A 23,321-nucleotide genomic window follows, 5' to 3' on the forward strand; every position below is an offset into this window, starting at 1 on the left:
TTTAATCAGCTGATAACAAAAAAAGACTTGTAATGCTGTGTTTTGTTGAATTCACATCCAAATGGGGTTTCCACTCTTTTATTTTGCCTTTTGTCAGTTTGTTTATTCAAATTCACATTAGGTTTTCATTTTCTAATGATGATTTTTCAGAAGGAAAATCTGTGATCTAACAATCATTTATACCTAAAACTTGTTAGTTCACTGTCTGCAATTGTTAAATGGCATTTTTACATGTACTCTAATAAAATGAAAAAAAAAAAAAGTGAAACAATAATTAGAAAACAACGTCCTAACGAAAACTAAGAAAAATAGCAAAAATATATACAACAGATTTGATCAGACTCATTTTTGTCTTCTCGTCTGAGACACACACAACATTAGGAAAAGATAACACAGTTTTTAGGTGGTGATTCCTCTTTTTAAAGGACGCCTCTGTGAAAGAAGGTAGGGTGAAGAGAAGAGGAGGGCAAGATATTAGCATATCTGCTAATGGTCCAAGAGCCAGGAGTTTCACAGTATGACTCATTTGACTGTGTCAGGTAGTTATTTAACATATCATGAAAACACTTTTCACTCTTCGTCTGTTCTTCACAAAGATGAGAAAGCAGTTGAATCTGTTGCCAGAGCTGCACATTGTTCATTACCTCCAAGAGATATTTTGATTACAATTTTGTATTTGTTTCATAATTAGATAAGTTTAGCTTTTCATACATCAATTTTATACAACCTACGATGTGAGACATACTTACACATGTAAACCAATCTGTTGCTAGATAGATGATTTATAGTATGTGATTATTGCCTGATGATTCTTAAAGTGCTCAGTTAAATGGTGCTATTTTTTTTCAAATATGACATTGCTGAGATCTTCTTGAGATGTAAACATCTCACAGACCTGATACGTCTTCCAAGACAGCATTTAAATCACACTCGCTGGAACACGCTTTGAAAACAAGACACAGGTCTAATTGTAAATTTCACCCGAGGAGTTAATGATGCACGCTGCACCCAGACGTGCCTTTGAAGTATCTTGTGACTGTGGCCGTCTTGTCTTGCAGATCAGTGTGTGGATAAAGCCCGCGTTGAAGAGAGTGAACAGAAGGCTACGGAGTACTCCAAAAAGGTGAGACATTAATCACTCCAACAGCCCCCTTGGTTTGCCAGCTCCCATCAGGAAAGTTTTTTCTTCCTCAGAGCTCCCAGACAAGCTATTGATTTTCCATGCCCTGATCAATACCTGGCTGTGACGCTACATGATCCGTATCAGCATTACAAGAATCAATGCCGATGTTCTGATGTATACTTATTTGTGCACAGTGCCGGGGTAGAGTTAAGTTATTTGCAGAATCCTTTAGTACAGTTCTGCATTTTAATCTGGCCCTTTGCATTTGGATTTATTTTTGATTAACCTTAATTTAACTCAACTACTTGCTTGCTTGATTAAGCATATTTTGACTATAAGTGAGTCATAAAACTTAAAAACCCGCACTACAGCATGTTTTTTTGACGTTAAAATGTATTATTTGGAGCCTCACTGGCTGACGACACCACCAATGGGGTTCCTGGGAATGTTTCTTTCTTAAGAGTGCTGTCCCACCCTTGCACCGTGCGCCCTGCTGGGCCACTGAAATCATTTTAGTGACATGGCTTGGTTTCTGCAAAGGTTAGATCCATCAACATACATGAAAGCCAGACCTGAAACAAAGACAAAGGACAACAGGGCTCTGGGGCCATGAAGGCTATGAATAGAGCACACCATGTGTAAGACTGTGTGTTTTGGTGTCTGTTGATGTGTCCTGTGGCCAATATCTGGAGACACCCTGCCGCTCACCAACCTGTGTGTGTGTGTGTTTACATCTGTGTACACGTGTTTGTTATAAGCACATAGACATACTTGTATCTCTCGTATCTCTTTTCTTGCAGTTTGATGAGGAGTTCAGTGCGCGGCAGGAGGCCCAGGCCGAGTCCCAAAAGAAGGAAGAGAGAATCAAAGAGTTGGAGGGGAAGATCCAGGCCCTGGAGTCCCAGGTAAATCCATAAAGACAAATCCCACTGCTCTACAAAACACTCTTACATTCTCCTGAGATCTTTATATTCTCTGTTTCCCCCCAAAAAAAGCAGGGAAAAGAAAATGTCCCGAAGCACTTTTAAACTGTTTTTTTTTAAATGAAAAACTGACATTTATACAACGAAAAATGTTTGTCTTAAAATCATAGCATCGAAAAGTAAGTAATGGTGCCACAAGGAAATGGTTTAAATTTGGTCAGAAGGATGCCCCCACTTACAGATGTGAAGCTACTGTAAGTGGAAGTTATCATCCATGCAGAACATTTGATTTAATAAAGGGTCAATCTCCTTCTTAAGTTGTAGCTCTTTATATGGGCGAATTGGTCTATTGAAGCTTTTCCTATGAAATTCTATCATCACAGAGATGGATTGCATTTCTTTTCCTGGCCTCCACATCATATCTTCCAGACAAAACCCTCCATTTTCAGCATAGAAAATGACTGCTATTTCCCCCTTAACCCAATTTCAAACACTTTAGTACTACCTTGGGACAAAAGGGCAGTTTGCCTCTCTTCTTAGAGAATTCAATATAAACCAGCATTGAAAGATGGTGAAGCTACATCCGCATCAGAGATGGCTTTTTCTTTCAAACATTCATCTCTTGTAGCTTATGTTGCCACTTTGCATAAACCACACCTGCATATACAGTATGTGGTCCAAGAATCACTGAGTGTTCACAGTTGTAACAGTGTTAGTTCAGTCCTTAAGTAATCCTTCTTATCCACAACACATTTTGTCACACAGAACGAGCTTTGGCTGTTGTCCTGACCAAAGTCACACAGTGGTTTCTTGATAAAATTTTAATTGTGGTTCATCACACTCTTTTCCTGATGTTTTATTTGGCTATCAGACTCTCACGCTCCTCCCCACCTGCTCGGCCTTTTCCTCCCTCACTCTTCTTTGCACCAGGTCGTGTTACCTTTGCGTGCCCTCTTTCCCTCGTTGGAGCTTTTCATGTTGTGTTTGCAAGTGTTTTTTTTTTTTTCCGCTATAACACACCTTCCCCTCAGCCTCCCCTGGCAGGCCTGTGTCTTTTGAAGACTGACTGACTGACTGCGGTGCATTAGCAGGTAGTGTAGAGCAGAGAAGCCCTGAAGAGTCAAAGCCTCTCTTCCTCTGTTTGTCTGAATGCTACTTCAAAGAGCGGTTTCAGCGGGAGAGACGCACATCAGGAGACATTAACCTCAGCAGGGAAACATGTCATTTTTCTTTGGCACAAACCTGCATGAATGTGGCCGTGCGGTCTTTAGAATATCCTTAATTCGTCAGAACATAATTACAGTAAATACAGTATTTATAAAATAGGACTAGACTTACTATTGAGCATAAAGAAACTTTATTTTTAATGTGAATTCATTTAGTCTACTCGTTAAAAAGTGAAGTTAACCGTCGCTGTGCCTTATTAATTTCAATGATTTGATGAGAGTTTATCTGGAAACTGTCTATGCTTTTTACATTTTTTTTTTTTATCTAAAATATGCAGGTTCTGTAATAATAACTCAGAGTTATCTCTGATTTGAGACAGGTGTTCACAGAGATTTCTACCTCAAGCAATGAACAAAACAACACTGACATTCTCACAGACAGTTGTGATTCTGCTACTTCAGGAAGCGACTTATTCCATGTTTGACTCAGCGCTGTAGAGAAGCCATTAACTGTGAGAGCGCAGAACCTTTAAATCGGTGAGAGGACACGCATTCAGCTTGTCCATCAAAGCTGCTGTACCATCGCTGCCGTTTTGCGGAATATGAATGAAGTGGGAGCTAACCCTAACCTTTCATCTCCGAGACTGAATTCCTGTCGGATATTAAAACACATGCATGCCTGAGTCGCTTCTCTTCACCTTGTTTGTGAACCAACACATTTAATGAGAGTCTTTCTCCGGGAACTTTGGCATTGTAACAAGCAGCCTGTTTGATGTGTCTGTTTGATTATCTCCCAATTGAGTTGAGTGGAGTTTCTGCTTGTAAACATCAACAAAGGACATCGGAATCACAACAAAGTGAGACTCATCCACCCTTCCCCAAACCTTTGCTTGCAACCATTCAAGGGAAAAAGGGAAGCTATTCATTGAATTGGCTCTGGATGTGATGAATAATGTAACACTGCAGTGGTTCACTGGAACACTCTGCGCCATCCCATTAATAGGTTTTAACAAACTGGCGGTCTTGTAGCTGACCCAGCATGGCCTCGAGAGGAGATGGAGGTGTAGTCGACCATTTTCTCTGTCTTTTACCGCTGGCTGCCTTCTACCCTGGCTGATTATAGAATTTTACAAGACTGATAATGACAGCAGAACTCACAGTGTTGTAACTATTGTGTACTTTGCTGGTGTGAGGTAGACCCAATGAAGTTGTTGAGCCAAAAACATTTAAGTATGTCATACATGTATCCTACATTAACCATTTTGATAGAGAAACTCCACCTGGTCTTTAAAACTTAGATATCTCAATGTCTGTATCTTTTAATCACCAAGGAAATATAACATAAAATGTCTCTTTGCTTTAAATATTGTACTTTACTACCATTTTCTATGATTCTCACAAAATTGAAGTTCTTTTTAAGCCACCCGAGTAAAAGTTTCCATCTCCTTTTCCATTATACACATTAAATATTTAGTTCTCTACAGTCCATAGTAAGAGGTGTTCTGTAGGAACAACTCCATAAAAATATCACTTTTGGGTTGCCGAGGAATGTGTTCCCATTCCTTTTTCTTTTGGCAAGGTTGCACACGGAGTGAAATATCAAAGCAAAATGGGTACATTTCTAAAACAAAGACTCTACAATGAAATCAATGCCCATCACACATCTAAGAGTGTTGAGTTGAAACGCATTTTGTGATGCCAGAGAAGGAGAAAAAAATGGAAATGGAAGAAGGGTTTTGAAGGTGCACCAACTGTCAGTGAAGCTGTGCCTCGTTCCTTTCATGCAGTCATTGCTCTACACTGATGTTCTTTTGAAGATAGATTACATCTTGTTTTAGGTGTAAAGTATAGTGCACGTCTGCACATCATATGGCTCATTCAGACAAAATGGGAATGCGACATTGTACCGCCATTGTCATTAACTGTGTAAGGGACATCCTCTTTGCCCACCTTTTTTCTGGCTTTATTGTTTTTGGTGTCAGTACTGTATCTGTTCTGGTTTACTAGTGTTCTTCTTCTCTGTCTATCTAACCCACCCCCCATCTGTGCCTCTTTGTTGCTCCCTGTGTCTGTTGTGACGTGTGTGTTGCCATTGTGCGTGTGTGTGTGTGTGTGTGTGTGTGTGTGTGTGTGTGTGTGTGTGTGTGTGTGTGTGTGTGTGTGTGTGTGTGTGTTTGTATGTATGTGTGTGTCGGTTCTGCACAGTTAACTATTGAAAAAGACAACCTCAAAGAGGCTCAGAAACTCATCAGGGACTCTGAAGCCAAGGTGGGTCTCCTCTTTGCATGTGTGACCTTTGACATAATCCCACATTTAATCATCTGCAAATCCATGTATATATTAAAGAAATTCCATTGTGGTGCTTCAAATCTTCTGTTGGAGAAATCTCTCGAACTGATTAAGGGACTGATCTTTTGTCCTGTCTGTATGTTTGCCCTGTGGAATATTATGCAGTCTATCATAAAGCTATGTTTTGAATTACCTGTAAAATCAAGTGATATCTGTGATGTGAAATGACTCCAGATTCCCTATGCAAAGAAAAATAAATTATTGAAATGAGCAATGCATTTAATACAAATTAACACAATGGATGATGGAAGGTGTTGTCTCTTGAAATTACTAATATATAAAAAAAAAAAAAACATAACTTGCTTTAAAAAAAATATAAACGTTTAGGATTTTTTTTATCAAGCTAAATAATATAAAAGTTGAAAGCTAGAATAAACTCTGTAGTTGTTTTTAACCACACACATTACCTGCTTGTTTAATGCAATTTTCATAAGTAAACACTTCTGATTGAATTTCCATATCAGAGATGAGATTGGGGCAACGATTTAATCACATCACATTCAGTGTTAATTACCTGCCACGCTGACCTCCCCATTGAGTCCAGAAGAGTATAAATCCAAATTGGATGGGTTAGATTTCATATTAGCCTGTTTGTCTACTTTACACAAAGCTCCAGATGGGCCCTGCTAAATAATTATTTAAAAGATAACACCTTCACAAGCTGGTGAGAGACATAATTAAAGCATAGGCCTACTACAAAATATTTATGTTAGTAATATGTACATACTGTAGATAGTGATTGGGGAAGTGATATTTTTGTGGTCTTAAAATGCATAATTAACTATATACCGTCTACTGTAAAAGATAAGATACATCTTCTATCTCTAAATCTGAATATTAAATATATTTTCACATGATCATATCTATCGATAGCAAGTAACTTTTGTTTGCTAGTTCGGATACTTACTCACGCAATTCTGTATCTCACCAAAGCGTGTAATACACCCTTCAGTCCTGTAGAGGATATTTTGTCAGTGACGCGATTTCCCTCGCCTATGCGTGAGCCGCGAGGTGCCTTAGGTTTTTGCGCCAAAACCTTGTTTAATTTTAGAAGCAGATCATAGATTGGGTTAAATTCGACATTGTCAAAAACGTGGTTAGGTTAAGGCTCAAAAACGACTTGGTTAAGGTTAGAAAAAGATTGGTTTGGGTTCAAATACATATTTTTGTGTAAATAACAATACGTAAATTACTTTACTTACGCTATGTAAAGTAAATACGTTATCTAAGACACTTTCTTACGTTGCTGAGAAGACATCTGCGTAAACTTTTACTTGCTAAAAGACTTGAAAACCGGTGGTCTGGGTGAAAGTCCTGTGTTTATACACACGTGAACCTTTCAAGTATGCGAGATAAAATGTGACACTGACATGGTGTCCTCTAGTGGACTGTCAGGTGTATTACACACCTTGGCATGACACCAGGCTGATTTGTGTGTTTTGTATATTACATACTCACTGCACACGGATCACACATGGGCAACTTAATTACAATGCGTAACATCAAATCTGAAGATATCCCATCTGAATTCAGTATGAAACGGCCATCGTGATTCAAGGCAAAATACACTTTCATTTATAAACGGAACGCTTTTTGGGGATGTTTGTTTTCATGTCAGTGAAGGAAGACGTCAGCGGCCATGGTATTGAATCCCAGGAGTTGCATGTAACACTGGGCTTATTATTACTGGATAGATACGAGAGAGGTGGATGGAGAGACAGCGACTCGGAGGGCTCCTCAGTATGGAAACAACTGCGCTCTAATTTAGCAGCTAATTTACTTCCATTCTCTCATATTAATCTTAAAAGAGAAAACGGGCCACGGAGGGCCCAAGATTGACAGACATGTAATCATTGGATGTGGATTTTCACTTCAGAGCTCTGGGCGATCTGCGTAAGAAGCTCCTTGCAGAACACCTTTTTAATTTCGGCCCTAATAAACAATCCACCAATGCCATTATGTAATGAAACACTATGTAATGTCTTTAAATATGAAGTCAATTACAATTTATGTGCAATCAAGTGACTGGGGAAACTGCACATAGTGGAGAATTGGTTTTGGAAATGAGAAGTACAAGTGGAAATGCTTTTTGGTAAAAGCCGGCATCTAATCAGCTCTGAAGCTCAAACCCTGTAGGAGCTCCGGTGTCTGTAATTGTGATATTTGCATAATTTGTCTTCCTGTGAAACATTTTTCCACTGGCCTTACCCCCAACTATAAGCAAGTATCTGTTTATGTGCAATGTATGCCAATAGTGCTGACATATCAAAGACCTGAAAGACTTTATCATATCAGTCTCAGGTCATAATTACATCCCTGGTTACTGTTTGATAGCCCACCACTGTCAGGACTCATAATGAAACTTCTTATCTCCAAATTACTCACAGGTTTTCCTCCAACATATTACTTTATATTTACATACATATCCATGTGGATTAATGAACGCAACACAATATTTTGGTCAATTTGCAAACTCTTCATATGAAGCAGCATTTTGTTAGTCTTGATTCTAAAATCAGATTAAGTAGTTGTGTTTAACATCATTGGTGTACAAATTATTTATTCATCCAGTGGGCAAGCACATTAGTCCGGCTGCGCCCACCTATCGCTCACAGCTTCAGTTTTTGTTGTGATTATATTCCTGAAACTCTGCTAGCATTAAGCATCGCTCAGCCACTCAACGACCAGTGGGATTGGCTAAGTGCGATGACGTCAAAGTCAAGCATTTGTTATATTTGGCTATATTTCAATAATATATATTTTAATATATTTCAATGATTCAAATGTGTCAAGGTGTCTCACAATTGACTTTTACTTTTAGGGGAGATAATCTGAGCACAAAACAAGATGTCTGGTTGTCAGGGGTTCTATGTAAACGAGGGGATTGATGTACACAATTAACAAATCATTTTGGTTTTTAGTCCCTTAAATGTCTATTTTGCACCTGCCTAATAATGCAGCCTAGAATAACAATAAGATACTGTGCCCCTGGCATAAAAAAACAGGTTTTGGTTCGTCAATAATAAACTTTTATTTTTTATTTTTTTATTTTATCAATGGAGCGATCTCTTTCCACTGCATCAAGATAGCAATGCGCCAACAATGTCCCTGAACAAACCTCATTTTACCACTAACACGCACATATTGTAGGTGCTCAGATGGGCGTAGGCACGTATGTTAACAACATGTGCGCTCAATGGAAAAATGGAAAAACGGCCTCGGTCTGAAATGAGTCCGACACTTGCCTCATTCTTACCGTTACTTTTTGCACGGTGTAAGATAGAGCCTGTGACCTAATGTTAATGTGGTCTGAACGAGTTTGCCCAGAAACTTGTAACTTGGCGTAAAAATCACTGCAGTCATTTACCGTTATTGGCATACACAAACACACACACACACACACACACACACACACACACACACACACACACACACACACACACACACACACACACACACACACACACACACACACACACACACACACACACACACACACACACACACAACATTACATTAGATTACATTTCATTTAGCTGACGCTTTTATCCAAAGCGACTTATAATAAATGCATTTCAACCATGAGGGTACACAACCCAGAACAACAGGAATCAAGAAAATACAATTTCACCACTGTCAGCCCACAGTCAAAAATCATGCCAAATCCCTTAAGATATTAAAAGGGAGCATTCGCTAAAAAAAATGTTTGCCTCTTTGATGGCCTCGTGTCTTTTCCTCATCTGAAACATCAGTTTCAGGTTTGGATTGAACCAAAAGGAGCCTCAGCCAATATGTGGAAAATCAGTGACTCCGCTGTTCTCTATTTGCAGATTGCAGCAGGTCTGACCGCACCTGGAGCACCACCTCCACCACCACTACCAGGGGGTGCAGCAGCTCCCCCTCCTCCTCCTCCGCCCCCTCCTCCCCTGCCTGGTGGCTGTCCCCCACCACCTCCACCTCCACCTCCACCTCCTCCCCCTGGCCACGCTGGCATTCCACCTCCACCTCCACCGCCACCACCCCCGGGTGGAGGACCTCCACCTCCCCCACCACCGCCCGGCTGTGGGCCTCCGCCGCCGTTCGGTGGCCCCGGTCTGCCGCCACCTGCTTTGCCTGTCATCAAGCTGCCTTATGGACTGGAGGCCAAGAAGACCTACAAGCCGGAAACTGTGATGAAGAGGGTCAACTGGACCAAGGTATTGTAATCCGAGTATTGATTCACTGTAATGCATATTCTCATATTCCTTGATAATGTTATTGATTTGATAATGTAAGGGTAATAGTATTCCACTTTTTTTACATTAAATATTGTGTACTCTTTTTACAATCACATATGCATACATTTTGCACCAGCCTTTGTTGAATTATAGATCTTTAACACCTTCAGTTGAAGGTTCAGACCGAAAGGAGCTCTGTTCAAATGCACCCCACTCTTAATCTAGTCAAACAACCGTTCAGCCACAGGCCACACTATTCCACACTCAGCAACCTTTTCAAAGGATTTAACAGTAAACAATTTTCAATGCTCAAATGTCCTTGGATTTGCACATCCTTAGCATAATTGAATGAAGACTGGGTTTTGTAACGTTCCATCACATTTGAATACAATTTCAATGGGACATTCTCCTGCATCCGGGCCCTATTTTACCATAGATAATTTATCCATTTCCCCAGGGGTTCTCAGCATTAATTTAATGGTTTCTCACTGATACTTGTGACCTTGCGTTTTAGTCTTCAATTACTGACTGCAAACAAAATATCAGACTATTTTTTAACATCATGTTAGTTGTGCAAGTTATATTCAATGGTTTCAGTGGAATGTAAATCTGAAAGCCATCGTAGTTCAATTCCTAAATAATCTTTGTCATTTTAAAATAAGTAAACAAATCAGATATATTTTTCTTTCTGTGATACATTATCTATCACACAACAGGCCATGTAATGACATAATAAATATGGAAATACAGATTTAACATGACTACTGCATTGAAAACAGTATGTTAGAGGTTGAATTATATTTCACCTCACGAATTATTTAAAATGCAGAGTATGCTAATGCTTGACTGGCTTGAAATTATTAAGTGTCTGTAGCTGTATGGGATATCATACTCACTGTTTACACAGTAGGGAAAACAACAATTATTTTGTTTTGTTTCTTGATACCAGGTGGGACTGTTTTTATGTCTTTGCCTTGGAATTTTGAATATCATCACTCATTTCATTGTGCAGTATCTATGTTGTTTTGCATATATGATTCCTGTCCATGCAGCGCAGTGCAAATACCCATTGTCTTGAAAGTGTACAGAAACAGGTTAATGTGCAGGAGCATTAACCTTGCCTCCACAGGAAATGTAGTTTGGTGATGCAAATGAAATTCATAACCACCTGAGGAAAAACAATCTGTGTCTCTTGTGTCGATTAAGTGGGACATGAGTCGTCTGTCTTCTCTATGTGCAGCAGATGGAAGTATAGGAGCGCCAGGAGCCAATATGGTTGTATAAAGAAGAAACAGGAAATAAAAGATAGTTTTTTTTTTTATACCTACATCCCCTCTATCCACTCTCCCGTACATTTCCAGCAAGAGTGATTCACACCGAAAAAGATGACTTTTATATTGTTAACAAAAATAGTCTGCAAGTACCGCTGGAGCGTATAGCTTGACATGAAAGTAGTAGCAGCTAATTACATTTTCAATTACAGCAGAAGTCCTCCAGTTAAGCAAGGGATGTGGCGGCAGTGCATTCTTAGCCGGAAGCAGTAGAACAAGACACTCGCATGGGACGGGCCCAGCACAGACACACAGAGGGAAATGTCAGCTTTGTTTAAGTGCTAAATGAATTTTACATCACTTGTACTTTCCTGCATGTACTTCTATACTGGTACAGTATTTCCCACAGAAAAAGATTGGTGAAGATTAAGTAGGGGACTGAGCAAACGACAAAACAAACAACACACGTCAAATTTTGCTCTAGCTTCCATTTCAGCCATAAGTCCAAACCCATTGCAATTGTTATAATTATATTTTAATCGTGATACATTACTAATTAGGGATATATATGTTAGCATATAAGAATGGCAGAATAAAAAGAAACATGGATACAATAGGATGAAGAAAAAAAGACTGCAGCATGAGACCGGCTCATGTTTACATTACATTACATTACATTAGCTCATTAGATAAAGTTGTAACAGATGCGTTGACTAGAACACAGATGCCATGTTTACTCTGCTCAGGCCCATCAGAAAAAACTAGGGGTCACTCACTGGAGTTGAAAATTATAGAATAGAATATGAGTACAGTTAGGAAACAAACTAGTCTTCATCCAATCTTGTTTTAAATAATGTTAAGAGTATTTTTTCCCCCAGTTACGAGCAGATAATGAACGCATAAAATAACAATCCACTCCTACGATGCACATTCTTAAATTATGCTTGCAAATTATATTATATCTTGAATTTTAGAATCTCCTTGGAGTAGGCCTCACAAAAATCTACGACTAATCCCTTAGTTTGAAGTCACCTCAGTGCTCCGTTTACCTCAGATTCAGGACCTCAGTTAAGAGGAAGATGGTCTGTGATAAAGGTGGCTTAGACTGTTTTGTGTCATTATCTTGACTTAATATCACCAAGTAGGAGTTGAAAGAAGGTGCAATTTTGAAGGCATCCTTCAAAAGGGACGTTTACAGTTGATTTGTTGTATTACTCACCCACACACTAAACCTTTTAAATTTCAGATATTAGTTGAGAGATTTGTCTCTCATTGTTATGTGGTGGGACTGGATAGGACCCAAATGCGGACACAAACTCGAGTTCAGGTACAGAACAGACTTTATTTTCTGGTGGAGGATGAGTCCGAAGCAGGCTGGCAAGCTGGATAGCGTGTGTGGTCTCCAAAGGTCCAACACAGGGCAGCAGGCTGGATGGATGGAGTGTGTGGTTTCCCGAGGTCCGACTCAGGGCAGCAGGCAGGATAGAGGTAGTCCACGGCAAGACGACAGAACAGGAACGATGGTTGGCGACAGGTTGCGGGGTGAGTGGACGTCGCAGATAGTATGGACCAACACCCCAGGACTGCAGGACCAGGGTTGATATAGTGTTGGGAGGTGATTAGTGGGATGTAGAACTGGTGTGTCAACCTGCTGGATTGTCAGCAACTGCTCAGAATGATCAGGGGCGTGGCCATGGGAGATTTCTGGAGACAGGAAATGGAGAGACACAGACCAAAACACAAAGCACATGGGACACCACAATAAACAGGGGAATGACAGCACAAATGAGGAGAGGAGATCTGGGGAAACAGAGGTCAAAACATGCAGGGTCAGACAGGGATCCTGACACTTATCCCTAGTTGTATTGTTGGGGGGAAAAAAAACATTTACTGTCTGTCACTTAGAACTTTATGATAGCAAATATGAATTTACTTTTTGTTTAACAAAATCATTGTGTTTTATGTGTGCTTAAAAAGCCAATTTTCAGCTTCCATATCCACGAGACAGGACGACAATATTCTTACATTGTTAAAATCATTTAAAATATCTTCTCAATTTCTGGATGACAAGGTTTTTCGGGAGAATACAAGTTTTTGTAATGTTGTCTTGCAGCAGTCATTGAATTACAAAGAATAGTGGTGGTGGTGATGCAGTAAAATATGTAAGGTATGAATCATTGGATCATTGAATTTTCTCAGCATTTCCTGTTTCACTTTTTCTCTGAATTAGGCCATCACAGACTTGACAGATTGAGTTCTAGGACTCTGAGTGGGTTGTATGAGAGCAAATAAGAGTATAGAGGCAGTTTGTTATCGACACTCCACACCAAAACGAGCTCATGTTGAAAGTTTCATAAGCCTCCTTTAAAGTACCTACAGACTCTGCGGCGCTGTTACACTTATCACCGATGCTATATGGCCTTAAGGATGATTGCCCAGTATCAGCTGGAATTCTGTCTGTGTTGCATAAGTGTTGTGCTTACACTTCTTTTGCTATGTAATTACTGTGGTTTTGAGGAGGTTAATGGCAGAACTACAGTAGGTCAACTGCTCGTCCAGGCCCTCAATATAAAGCCACAGCAGCAGTACTTTTGGAGCTCTCACTGTAGCACTTAACACAATATACGGTAGAGGTAGTGTAGTGTCACACGTTATTAAGCAATACTAACTGCAACATGTTAGATGGGTTTGTCTATGTCTGAATCTCTGTTCACTCCTGCTGTCTCCTGTCTGCTGAGGGGGAGGGAGGAGGAAAAAAATAAAGCATCCCTGTGGCCTGCTATCATCTCAGCGGTGCTTGGTTGCTTCTCAGAGGCTTCCCTGCTTCGCCCGCATCTATGAGGAATGTACAAACAGGGTTGTTAAGATGTGGGGCTTTGATGTGTCTGGTTCACTCGTGATCTATGCATACTTCATCCTTAAGCATGTCCATATTCATGGGATTTATTATCACATGAAAAATCAATTTTGTTTGCTACTCAGGTTCTAAGAGTGCACAAGAGTGCCACACAAGGGCATGCTCGTGTCCACACACAGAAAAACACTCACAAACCCCATCTCCAGTGAGAAGAACTTTTTGAGTGGCAGGTTGGCGGAATGACGGTTTCTGATTGTGGTGATAATGGAATCCTTGTGTCATTGCAGATAGTGCCTCAGGAAATGGCAGAGAATTGCTTCTGGATCAAAGTCAAAGAAGAGAAGTTTGAGAATCCTGACCTATTTGCTCAGCTCTCCCTCTGCTTCTCCTCACAGAGCAAAGGTAAGGAGGTGTCATCTCTTTCTACCGCCGTCTCTAATTAATCTATGCACACATGCTTCATTTAGCCTCTCAGGCAATAGATGCCAAAGCACTTTCATCTTGTGACAACAATTTTTCTCACTGAAATGTTAATTATCTTAAAGTTAAGCACTCTTTTCACTTTATTTGAACACCGGCTCTGTGCACTCAATTCAGATCTCTATGCCAATTAGGGATACAGTGTTCTTGTTGCATTGTGTTTATGTGTCTTTGAGAAAGCTAGAAATGCAACATGGGTGCACTTTCTATTTGTTTTTTGAGTAGTTTAAGATCACTGATTTTTCTTTTTTTGGAATGTGCATGTGGATGTGCACAAACTTGAGCTTGTACATGTACTGTGTTTCTATGTGTGCGTCCGTGTGTGTGTGTGTGTGTGCGTCCGTGTGTGTGTGTGTGTGTGTGTGTGTGTGTGAGTGTGAGTGTGAGTGTGTGAACCAAGAGCAGCTATGCTTGGTTTGCTTCTTGCCTTTTCCAGTCCAGTAGACCAATCCTCCATCAGGGAAGATGGGAGGCTTTGGTGAAGGAAGCTCTGGGAGTTTACTTGTCCCGGCCAGTTTGTTTCTCAGTAACACAACCTTGCTACCTAACTTGCTGATGAATAACACAAGCAGTGCAGAGCAAGTTTGTTTTTATGTGGAAGAGGGTGTGTGTGAAGGCACTTGATGTATTCCTCCCATGACAATTTGAGAGTTTTCCACTTCTTTGACAGTGTGTGTGTATTTATGTGTGTCTAGCACACCCCTCTAATTCTAGCAGCAGTGGGAGGGGAGAAGTCAGAGTCCTGTCAAGCGCAGAACAGTCAAATCGGAGCTCTGTCTGCATGTGTGGACATAACTATACAGAATCCTCCAACTTTTCCCATATACCCACCGTCTGTTTGGATACCAGTCATCCTGCCAGCAGCCTTTTGCTCTGTCTCTCTCTCTCACAGCCTCCAGGTCTACAAACTAGACTCATCTCTTTTTTGTACTGCGAAATAAATAGCAATTTTCCCCCGGCTGCCACGAGGTGATTTGCCAGCATAATACAGATGGAGCGAGAATGTAAGTTGGAAAGAATAGTTGTTACAAAGCTTAATGAAGTGGCATGGATGGGCCTGCCAGTCATGCTACTCTTTTCTTGTCTTCTGCCAGACACTATATTTTTTAACATGCGACATTTCTGTCGCTAGAGGTAATTTTTTATGCAAAACTTATTTACTGTATTTTTTCATTGTTCTTTGTATTTTAACGATACGTTGTTATTGACGAAGAAAATGTTAACATTAAGTGTGAATAAAATACATTTTCAGATATTTGCAGTTCCACATACATATGGCATCAGCTTTAAATGTCCTTTTACATTCTTTATTACATTCACTTTCTCACCCAGTGGGTTTAAAAAAAAAAAAAAAGCTCTATAGATAGTCCATGGTCCCGCTGGCAGGGTAAGAATTCATGATCCAGCATTTCCCCCGGGAGTTACCTTTGCTGGATCCCTATCAATTACCCCTGCAGCAACTTCACTGAATCAGCTCTTTTCCCTCTATTGTTGAAACAGAACATGATTTGCTCATGAATGAAAAATGCTGTTTAATGTTTGATATCTACCCCCCACCCCCTTCAGTGAAGTTGAAAGTCAATGAGAGGGGCTTTGATGTAGATGGTTTTGCAGAAAAGGTGCTAGATGGGATTTTCCTAAAATGAGATAGTAGTTCGTTTGTTTCCCTCTTTTCCCGTGTTTCATGATTCATACAGTGTAGTCCAACGCATTTCATCTGAGAATAAGTTTGCTTGAACACTAAACATTTTGTCAGAAAGATCCGCGCTTTGAATCTGACCTATGTGGGTGTGGAGTCTTCCTTCATCTCAAGTCCAGTTGTTTATCTGATGTTGGAGCAGTTTAAAGCAGTTTTGGGGATCCAGGTGGTCAGGCCACCTCTTGCAAGATTAGTTCCTGAGGTATTGTACTCTCATTGTAACTACGGACCATAAATCCTTTGTGCTGATTTGACAAACAAGTCACAGGCGAAAACGGACTTCATTTGTCTGGGATATTGCTGTTTTTTTTTTTTAAGACACACACACACACACACACACACACACACACACACACACACACACACACACACACACACACACACACACACACACACACACACACACACACACACACACACACACACACACACACACACACACACACACACACACACACACACACACACACACACACACACACGCACACACACACACACACACACATACACACTTGTTGGTTTTTCTTTTACTTTTTTGTGGTACCTCCATCTTTGCCACAAGCCATGGATATTTATAAGTAAAGCACACTTAGGGGGCCTAGTGTATCGTGAAAGATGAGGCAAGCAGGTGTAAATGCCTTCCCTGCAGAGCTGCCCTCGGAAAATGGTGCAAAAAAAGGCTTCTGTTATCTGCACGTTCCTTGGGATTCTTGCTTGTTACTTGTATTGTTGAAGAACAACACTTTGGCAGTAAAAAAAAAAAAAAAACACTTTAACAGCCCCCAATTTTCAGATGCTTATTGCGCTCAGAGGCCTCTAAAACAACTGAGAATGCAAGACTGTCATCTCCCCTGCTGCTTTTATGAGTCTTACTGTTTAATGAGTTTTACCAAGAAAAGGAAATGATAATCAAGAGGGATTTCAAGCTTGGCTTCAATCTTCTAAAAGTGGCTCTTTATTTTTTTTTTCTTCATCATTTATTATGAGACGGTTCTTTGGCCTGATTGAAAACTCAACACAGAAACCAGTCCTTTGGTTCTTTGAGGCCATAGACGGATAACTGATTCAGTCATACTGGCAGCATTGACTTGCTTCACACTTTTGAAAAATTCTCATCTCTTTCTTCTTCTCTCCTTTTTTCCTCCTTACCCACATGCTTTTTGAAAAAATACCCCTTTCACCCATGGTATTCTAAAATGTGTATTAAACGTAGTGGAAATAAAATCACTATTGTATGTGACCAACAATGTCTATTTAATGCAGCTGGTTAAGGTTAAACCAGGAAGTAGCTCTGCAAAACAAGATGGTGATTTACAGTCAGCAATTTAGAAAATTATTTTAATGTTTAATGTGAAGGTAAATATATAATATATGATGTATACATGGTATGTTTAGTTTACATGTACATGCTGTTTTGCCCACATGTTTCTAATGTTTATATTAGAGGTATGAAATATTTGCATGAAAACATTGAGAATAAAACATAATTATAAAATGCATTAGATTTGATTAATTTTGATATAATTAATCATTACATAGAAATAATTAATTGGACATTAACATACAAAGATCGCCACAGTTTCGACAATAAATCCAAGGTTAATAGAAAAACCGGACTGAATTAGCATTTAATTCAATTGTTACTCCTCTTTAAATGAAGGTAACAAATGTTGACAAATTGAAAGGAATTTTTTTCTGCCAGAATTTGAAGCACACGTGGCCATTGTAAACTAGTTATTAGAGCTGTGTTTAACTTCAGAGTAAGCTGTCTTCTTTTGAATTTTTCCCTGATATAGCCTTAAAAGGCCCGTGTTTCATCCTTTAAGTTTAACATAATGACTGACTGAAAAAAAATGACTGTGGGGTCTCGGTTTATTCAAATCACTTCCCTCAGCTGTACATGGTTTTATTGCTTCTATAAAGGAAATAGCATTAATCCTGTATTTAATATCAGCCTTATTCAAATGACATGCTGCATCCCATTTTACAATGGGAAGAAGGTAGCACCTTTTTTCTGAGTTGGAAAAAGTGCTACACTTAAAGGTGCTCCTCAGTCACTGATGTCAAAGCAGGTATTTCACTTTTGGCACCAATGTGTGCTTTGTGATCAGAAAATTGTTACCACCCAAACAAAAGCTTTTATCACAGAGAGACATTTCTATTTTCGCTCCGTCACCCCCCCGGATTTTCACATCTTTAAAACGTGTATAAGAGAAATTCAATGGGATCAGTAGAACAACCCGGCCACGCCAAAGACTTATTTTATTTCCCATTCAAATATTTTTTTTCCCTCTTTTCTTTCTTTCTTTCATCTTTTTCCTTCTTTTCTGCCTTTACTTGACTGTATCGGCTTTTCCTTCTCTCTTTACACTCTCTTCCATTGACTTGGCTCTCTTTTTATTTTATTTTACTCTCATCTCCCCTCAGTTCGCCTTATCAATCAGTGGGTTGTGCCTTTGTACGGCTCTTGGGATCAAATCAGATTCACTCTGGGATTGAATGTGTGTAGCCATGGCCTCCTGCATTTGAAAGGCAATTCATTCAGCTGGAACTTTGCAGTTCAATTTGAAACAAGATTGATGTTGGCAAACTTCACACCCCCTTTCTTCCAAAATGTTTCCTCCATTGCCCACATCAATTGCTGACGGACAAAGGGCATGTGCCACTTTGTAATGGTGATGTTGGGGCTTCTCAGCAGAAACAACACAAAGAAAGAAAGGAGGTCACTTGACAACAAATAAAAACCCTGAGTAGACTGTATATTTCAACATGCAAATTTTAAACCGCTTCTGTTTATTCACTGTAGTAAGGCATATATATTAATTTATATATGTTTAGAAGTTACAGTCCTGCTGTAGTCTTGACTATATCACACATTTTTTTAAGGTTTCGTTGTAGCTGTAGTGTAGTTCAGTAAATGATCACACTCTTGTTCTTCTGAAGACAGAAAACAGGCCAAATGAAGACGTATCTACATCCCAAAGGAAGCCTCGGCTACTTTTAACATGCTAACCAACTACCTTTGGTGAAAAATGGGTTAAAGGAACAAGGACACCAAAACACACATTCTTTGGAAATAAATCTAAAAAAAACGAGTTAAGAAACGACATAGAGAGAAAGACCTGCGTCAAGGAGTGGTGTCATAGAGTACAAATAAATTCTATCTGTGGATCATTTTAAGCAGATTTTTTTTTTCACATCATGCTCAGTATTTCAAGTTGCATTTATAATAATAAACAAACCAGAAGTCTCCCTAAAATCCAGTCTAATGTATAACAACTAATTAGATGTATTTTTCTTTTAATATTTCATTATGCTCCATCGTGTGTTATCACTTTAAAGGTCAACTCTGGAAAGGTAACTTGGTTAAAACCTGGCTGCAAGTGATGGCTGCAGTCCTCCTCCTGCTCATCACAAAGGATTTGATCAAATCCTTCAGGAGTTCTCCTCACTGTGACACCCGTTTTCCTTTACCTCTGTCCCTGAGCCAAAGTGGTGTGCACACCAGCAGATTCTCAATCCCTGCTACAAAGCCCCAGCAGCAGGGTGGTAATGACCCGGCCACAACGGCAGTAATGATGGAATCAGTGGGGGGTTTAGCTGGCTCTCCGACTCTACCTAATAAGTCCCCTAATAACTCTGTTAACATCGGGGCTGACCCGGCCACCGGATCAAACACACTCACGCATGGTCGGCCACCTCACATGACACTCGGCAACCTCTCAGACGAGAAAACTGTTGCTGACCAGCACACTGTGTGCTTTGGTCCCTACAGTGCTTGTTCAGTACAAGTCTACGGACACAAGTTTTGGCTCAGAGAACACAGCAGCAACAATGAGTGCTACTCAAAATATTTTAATCCTATTAAGCTGTATTCATTCCCCAACAATATGTCTTGTTGATAGAAAGCTTGTTACTCTCGAAAAAAAAAAAAAAAAAAACACATCCCAAGACTATTATTGAAGCTGTCTGTTTAGATACTCGCAGAGTAATGAGGGACTTTGTCTAATGAGTTAAAGCTCGACTCAAGTCACTGCAGCCCACTGTGGAATAGTCTTATATTAATAGTGCTTGCACAAAGATAAGCTTTTGATATTTTCTATGTCAAAGTGTTAGGAAGTCAGTCTTGATGTTTAGGCATGTTTCCTTGGAGAACACAGCTGTTTGTTGCTGATTGTGTTAATTGAGAGGAGGGATCATCCACCAAGGCAACCTTCCTCTGTATCTTTAACCTAGGCCTTTTCTTCACTTGAAATCTCTCCCTTTCTCTTCTCTTATCTTGTCTTTCTCCGCTTGCTTCTGAAATCATCTCTCTGGACACGATGGTGTCTATCTGAAGTCAGAGCCTGCTTAGTGAAAAAGACACCCACTCTCACTCTCATTGTTTAACAGCTTCAGTCTCCCACAAACAAGATCACAATTGGCATTTACCACATACTCATTTTGTAAACTGTCATCGGTGGTCTGAGTGGAGTGATGCTTCCTTTTGGTGAATTGTTTTGACAACCCGAGACCTTTTCCTCACATCTCAATCACTCATTAAATATCCATTATTACTTGAAACAAAGAAAAGAGGATGTCCTCCCATTTTGGAAAACAGTTGGCAAAAATTGTACCATTTTCTGTATTTTAGAAGGGAGGGCATTAATTGCTGGTGCAGGCAGAAGACATTTGTCTCAATAAAACACAAATACCCCGATGTTAATTTCTCTCTTTTTGAGGTAGTCAGCCTACTGTGAATATCTCAGGGTCAGCCCTTTTCTTTGCTCATCCCTGCACGTTTTTAATATATTACATATGAATGGAAATTAGGTCCTTAAATATTAATGACAAGTAATTGGTTTATTGTAGGAGTCTATATTATGTGTGTGTGCATCTGTGTGTGTGAGAGAGAGAGAGAGAGAGAGAGAGAGAGAGAGAGAGAGAGAGAGAGAGAGCGCGAGCGAGCGAGTGAGAAATTTCCTCTCATTCCTACTTCATATTGCATCGCTGTGATGTCCCACTGATTTTAATCTTCTCTTCTCAGATGAGAGCCATTCTGGCTATCACAGTGGACTTTAACTTTAGCCCTCTGAATATTAGCTTGCTTTGATACTTGCCGCTTACAGCATCCCAAGTCTACACCCTGCTAACTTTTATGTGCCTTCAGGTACAATGTAATGTTCATCAAAAACGGTCTCTTCAGAAATAAATATCCCTCGTGGAACTAAATATTTTATTTCTTTTTTTCTCCGTGCTTCACTCCCCTGGCACAATCTCAGCTAACGCAAGTTTGGGATATGTCAATTTTTCTGCGTTATCTTTTTAATCTAGTTCTCCAGTGCTGCACATTTCTGTCTCTGTTTGTTTTCATCTTATCGACAACATAATCCTCTTTATTTAACTTTTGTTGTTGTTGTTGTTTGTTGCTGTTGCGCAATCATTCTATTCCTTTTCATAATACGTTGTTTTTTTTCTGTCTGGAACTGTTACCTACACAACTCATACCTGTGTCCCAAGTGCGCTCACATACTGAATAATGATACGTCTGGAACAGAGACAGCAAGACAACAAAACTCTGTAAAGTACAGAAGATAAGTTTTTGAACATCATACTAAATTAATTGTTAATAAACCCAAGTCCTTTTGATAGTTAAATGTTAAACATTCAGTTATTTTTGGGCTCTCTCCTATTTTTATTTCACTTTCACATCATGACTTTGAATATCTTAGCCATTCTCCCCACACCATTACCATTACATGGCATTTACTGATATGACTGTATTTGTTTTTATGACACATAAAAACAACCATCCTTCCCCATCACCCCAGGAGATTTTCATTTGTTTCACTGTAATATATTCAAAGGTGATATTTAGTTTCAAACAAATGGAAAGATATGTTTAGTTTGTGTGTGTTTTGTGAGATGTGTGCAGATGTGTGTCTCCCAGTGCGTCATTCAACATATCCACTTGTGTGCGTGGCAGCCTAATTGAGTGATCTGATGCTTATTAACAATGGGACTTGCTTTTAAAAAGAGGACAATGTCAGCACTGTCACTGGAGCTTTTCACATGGAAAAGCCCCGATGGAGCTTCATTAACTCACCCCCATGATCACAGACAGCAGAATACGGAGTGCATATCTAATCCAGCTCAGAAATATAAGTACAAGAGCAGTGGGTTTTATAGGGAATACTTGATGTGTGATGGTTCACTGTTCACTGTTTGAATGGCCTGCTGCACTCGACGGACCATTTATGAGTAATATAATGAAGGAATTCAAAAGTTGTGCAGTAGTGCTTTTACAAAATAACTGTTAATATAAATGGGTTACAATGTAGTGATTTGTCAAACATAATATGGCAAAAATAAAAAGCATATATCTTCAGTATTTTTCTGATAAATTATACATTTATACAGCGGCAGCCTTTGCACAAATGTCCTTCGAGTTGATTCGTTGACACTCAACGTTCTATTAGCAACTTATACAGCTTTGTTTTCACTCGTCTTGCCAGGTATTAATTTCAGGGGTTGATAGCTTTTGTTCTACTTAAGCAATGGTTGGTATTTTTTTCTCTGATAGGCCTGTAGACAGAGTTTGTTTTTCAAGCTGTTACAACTCAACCACCCGCTGTATTTCATAATATCCTCTTAAATGAGATAGAACCCAATCTCTGTCGGCCACGCAGTTAACTCAGTTAATTCATCAGTTGTACATGCAAATGTTTTACTAGTGTCTCAATTTTACCCCTGTTGTCTGACTCCGACTTTTCAAAAAGTGCTTTGGATGTGGTTCCACGTTGACTCTTGATTTCCATACAGATCAAAAAGTGCACCAAGGCCCCTGTTTCTCCGCTGGCTAACACAATGCCTGACAGTGCACAGTAGCCCGCTGAGTTTGTTACATGGCATTAAGTTTAATTTGTCTTTGAGCCTCTTTGGTGAAATTGGTTTGTGACTGCAAGTGGGCCAGGGGGTGACACTCCCACAGACAATCTGGTTGGAAAGGGACAGCGAGGAGACAGAGCAGCACAGGGGGGGGGAAGAGAGCAACCGTGATGTCACACGCTGGATAGGTAAACAATCAGAGTCTTGCGTGTTCAAGATGGTGCACCCTTGAATATAAACAATCATGACTTCTCACGCCATGGCGGGGTAAATTACTGCACAGACAGAAAAGGTTGAGATGAGGGAAGTAGAGAGTAAGGTTGACAGACCAGCCTGATTACAGATTGTGATCCACAGTCACCTGAAAAA

At 39.8% G+C, this 23,321-nt stretch overlaps 1 protein-coding gene across 4 annotated transcripts in view; it reads left to right on the plus strand.

Moving 5' to 3' along the window:
* The window catches only part of diaph2 (diaphanous-related formin 2), a 371,302-nt gene that overhangs the window by 127,642 nt on the left and 220,339 nt on the right, over positions 1-23,321 (plus strand). For 3 of the 4 annotated variants that reach the window (XM_069694231.1, XM_069694228.1, XM_069694229.1), the window contains 5 exons: positions 1,059-1,123; positions 1,924-2,028; positions 5,418-5,480; positions 9,392-9,757; positions 14,194-14,308. In XM_069694231.1, coding sequence (XP_069550332.1) covers positions 1,059-1,123; positions 1,924-2,028; positions 5,418-5,480; positions 9,392-9,757; positions 14,194-14,308 — 714 coding nt within the window. The remainder of the gene's footprint in view (positions 1-1,058; positions 1,124-1,923; positions 2,029-5,417; positions 5,481-9,391; positions 9,758-14,193; positions 14,309-23,321) is intronic. The other variant, XM_069694230.1, reaches the window with a different exon arrangement.

Source organism: Brachyistius frenatus, unplaced genomic scaffold (assembly GCF_029030835.1).
Source record: "Brachyistius frenatus isolate BFR_SWC_R1_liver_20210118 unplaced genomic scaffold, ASM2903083v1 Contig_17, whole genome shotgun sequence".
NCBI lineage: Eukaryota > Metazoa > Chordata > Actinopteri > Embiotocidae > Brachyistius > Brachyistius frenatus.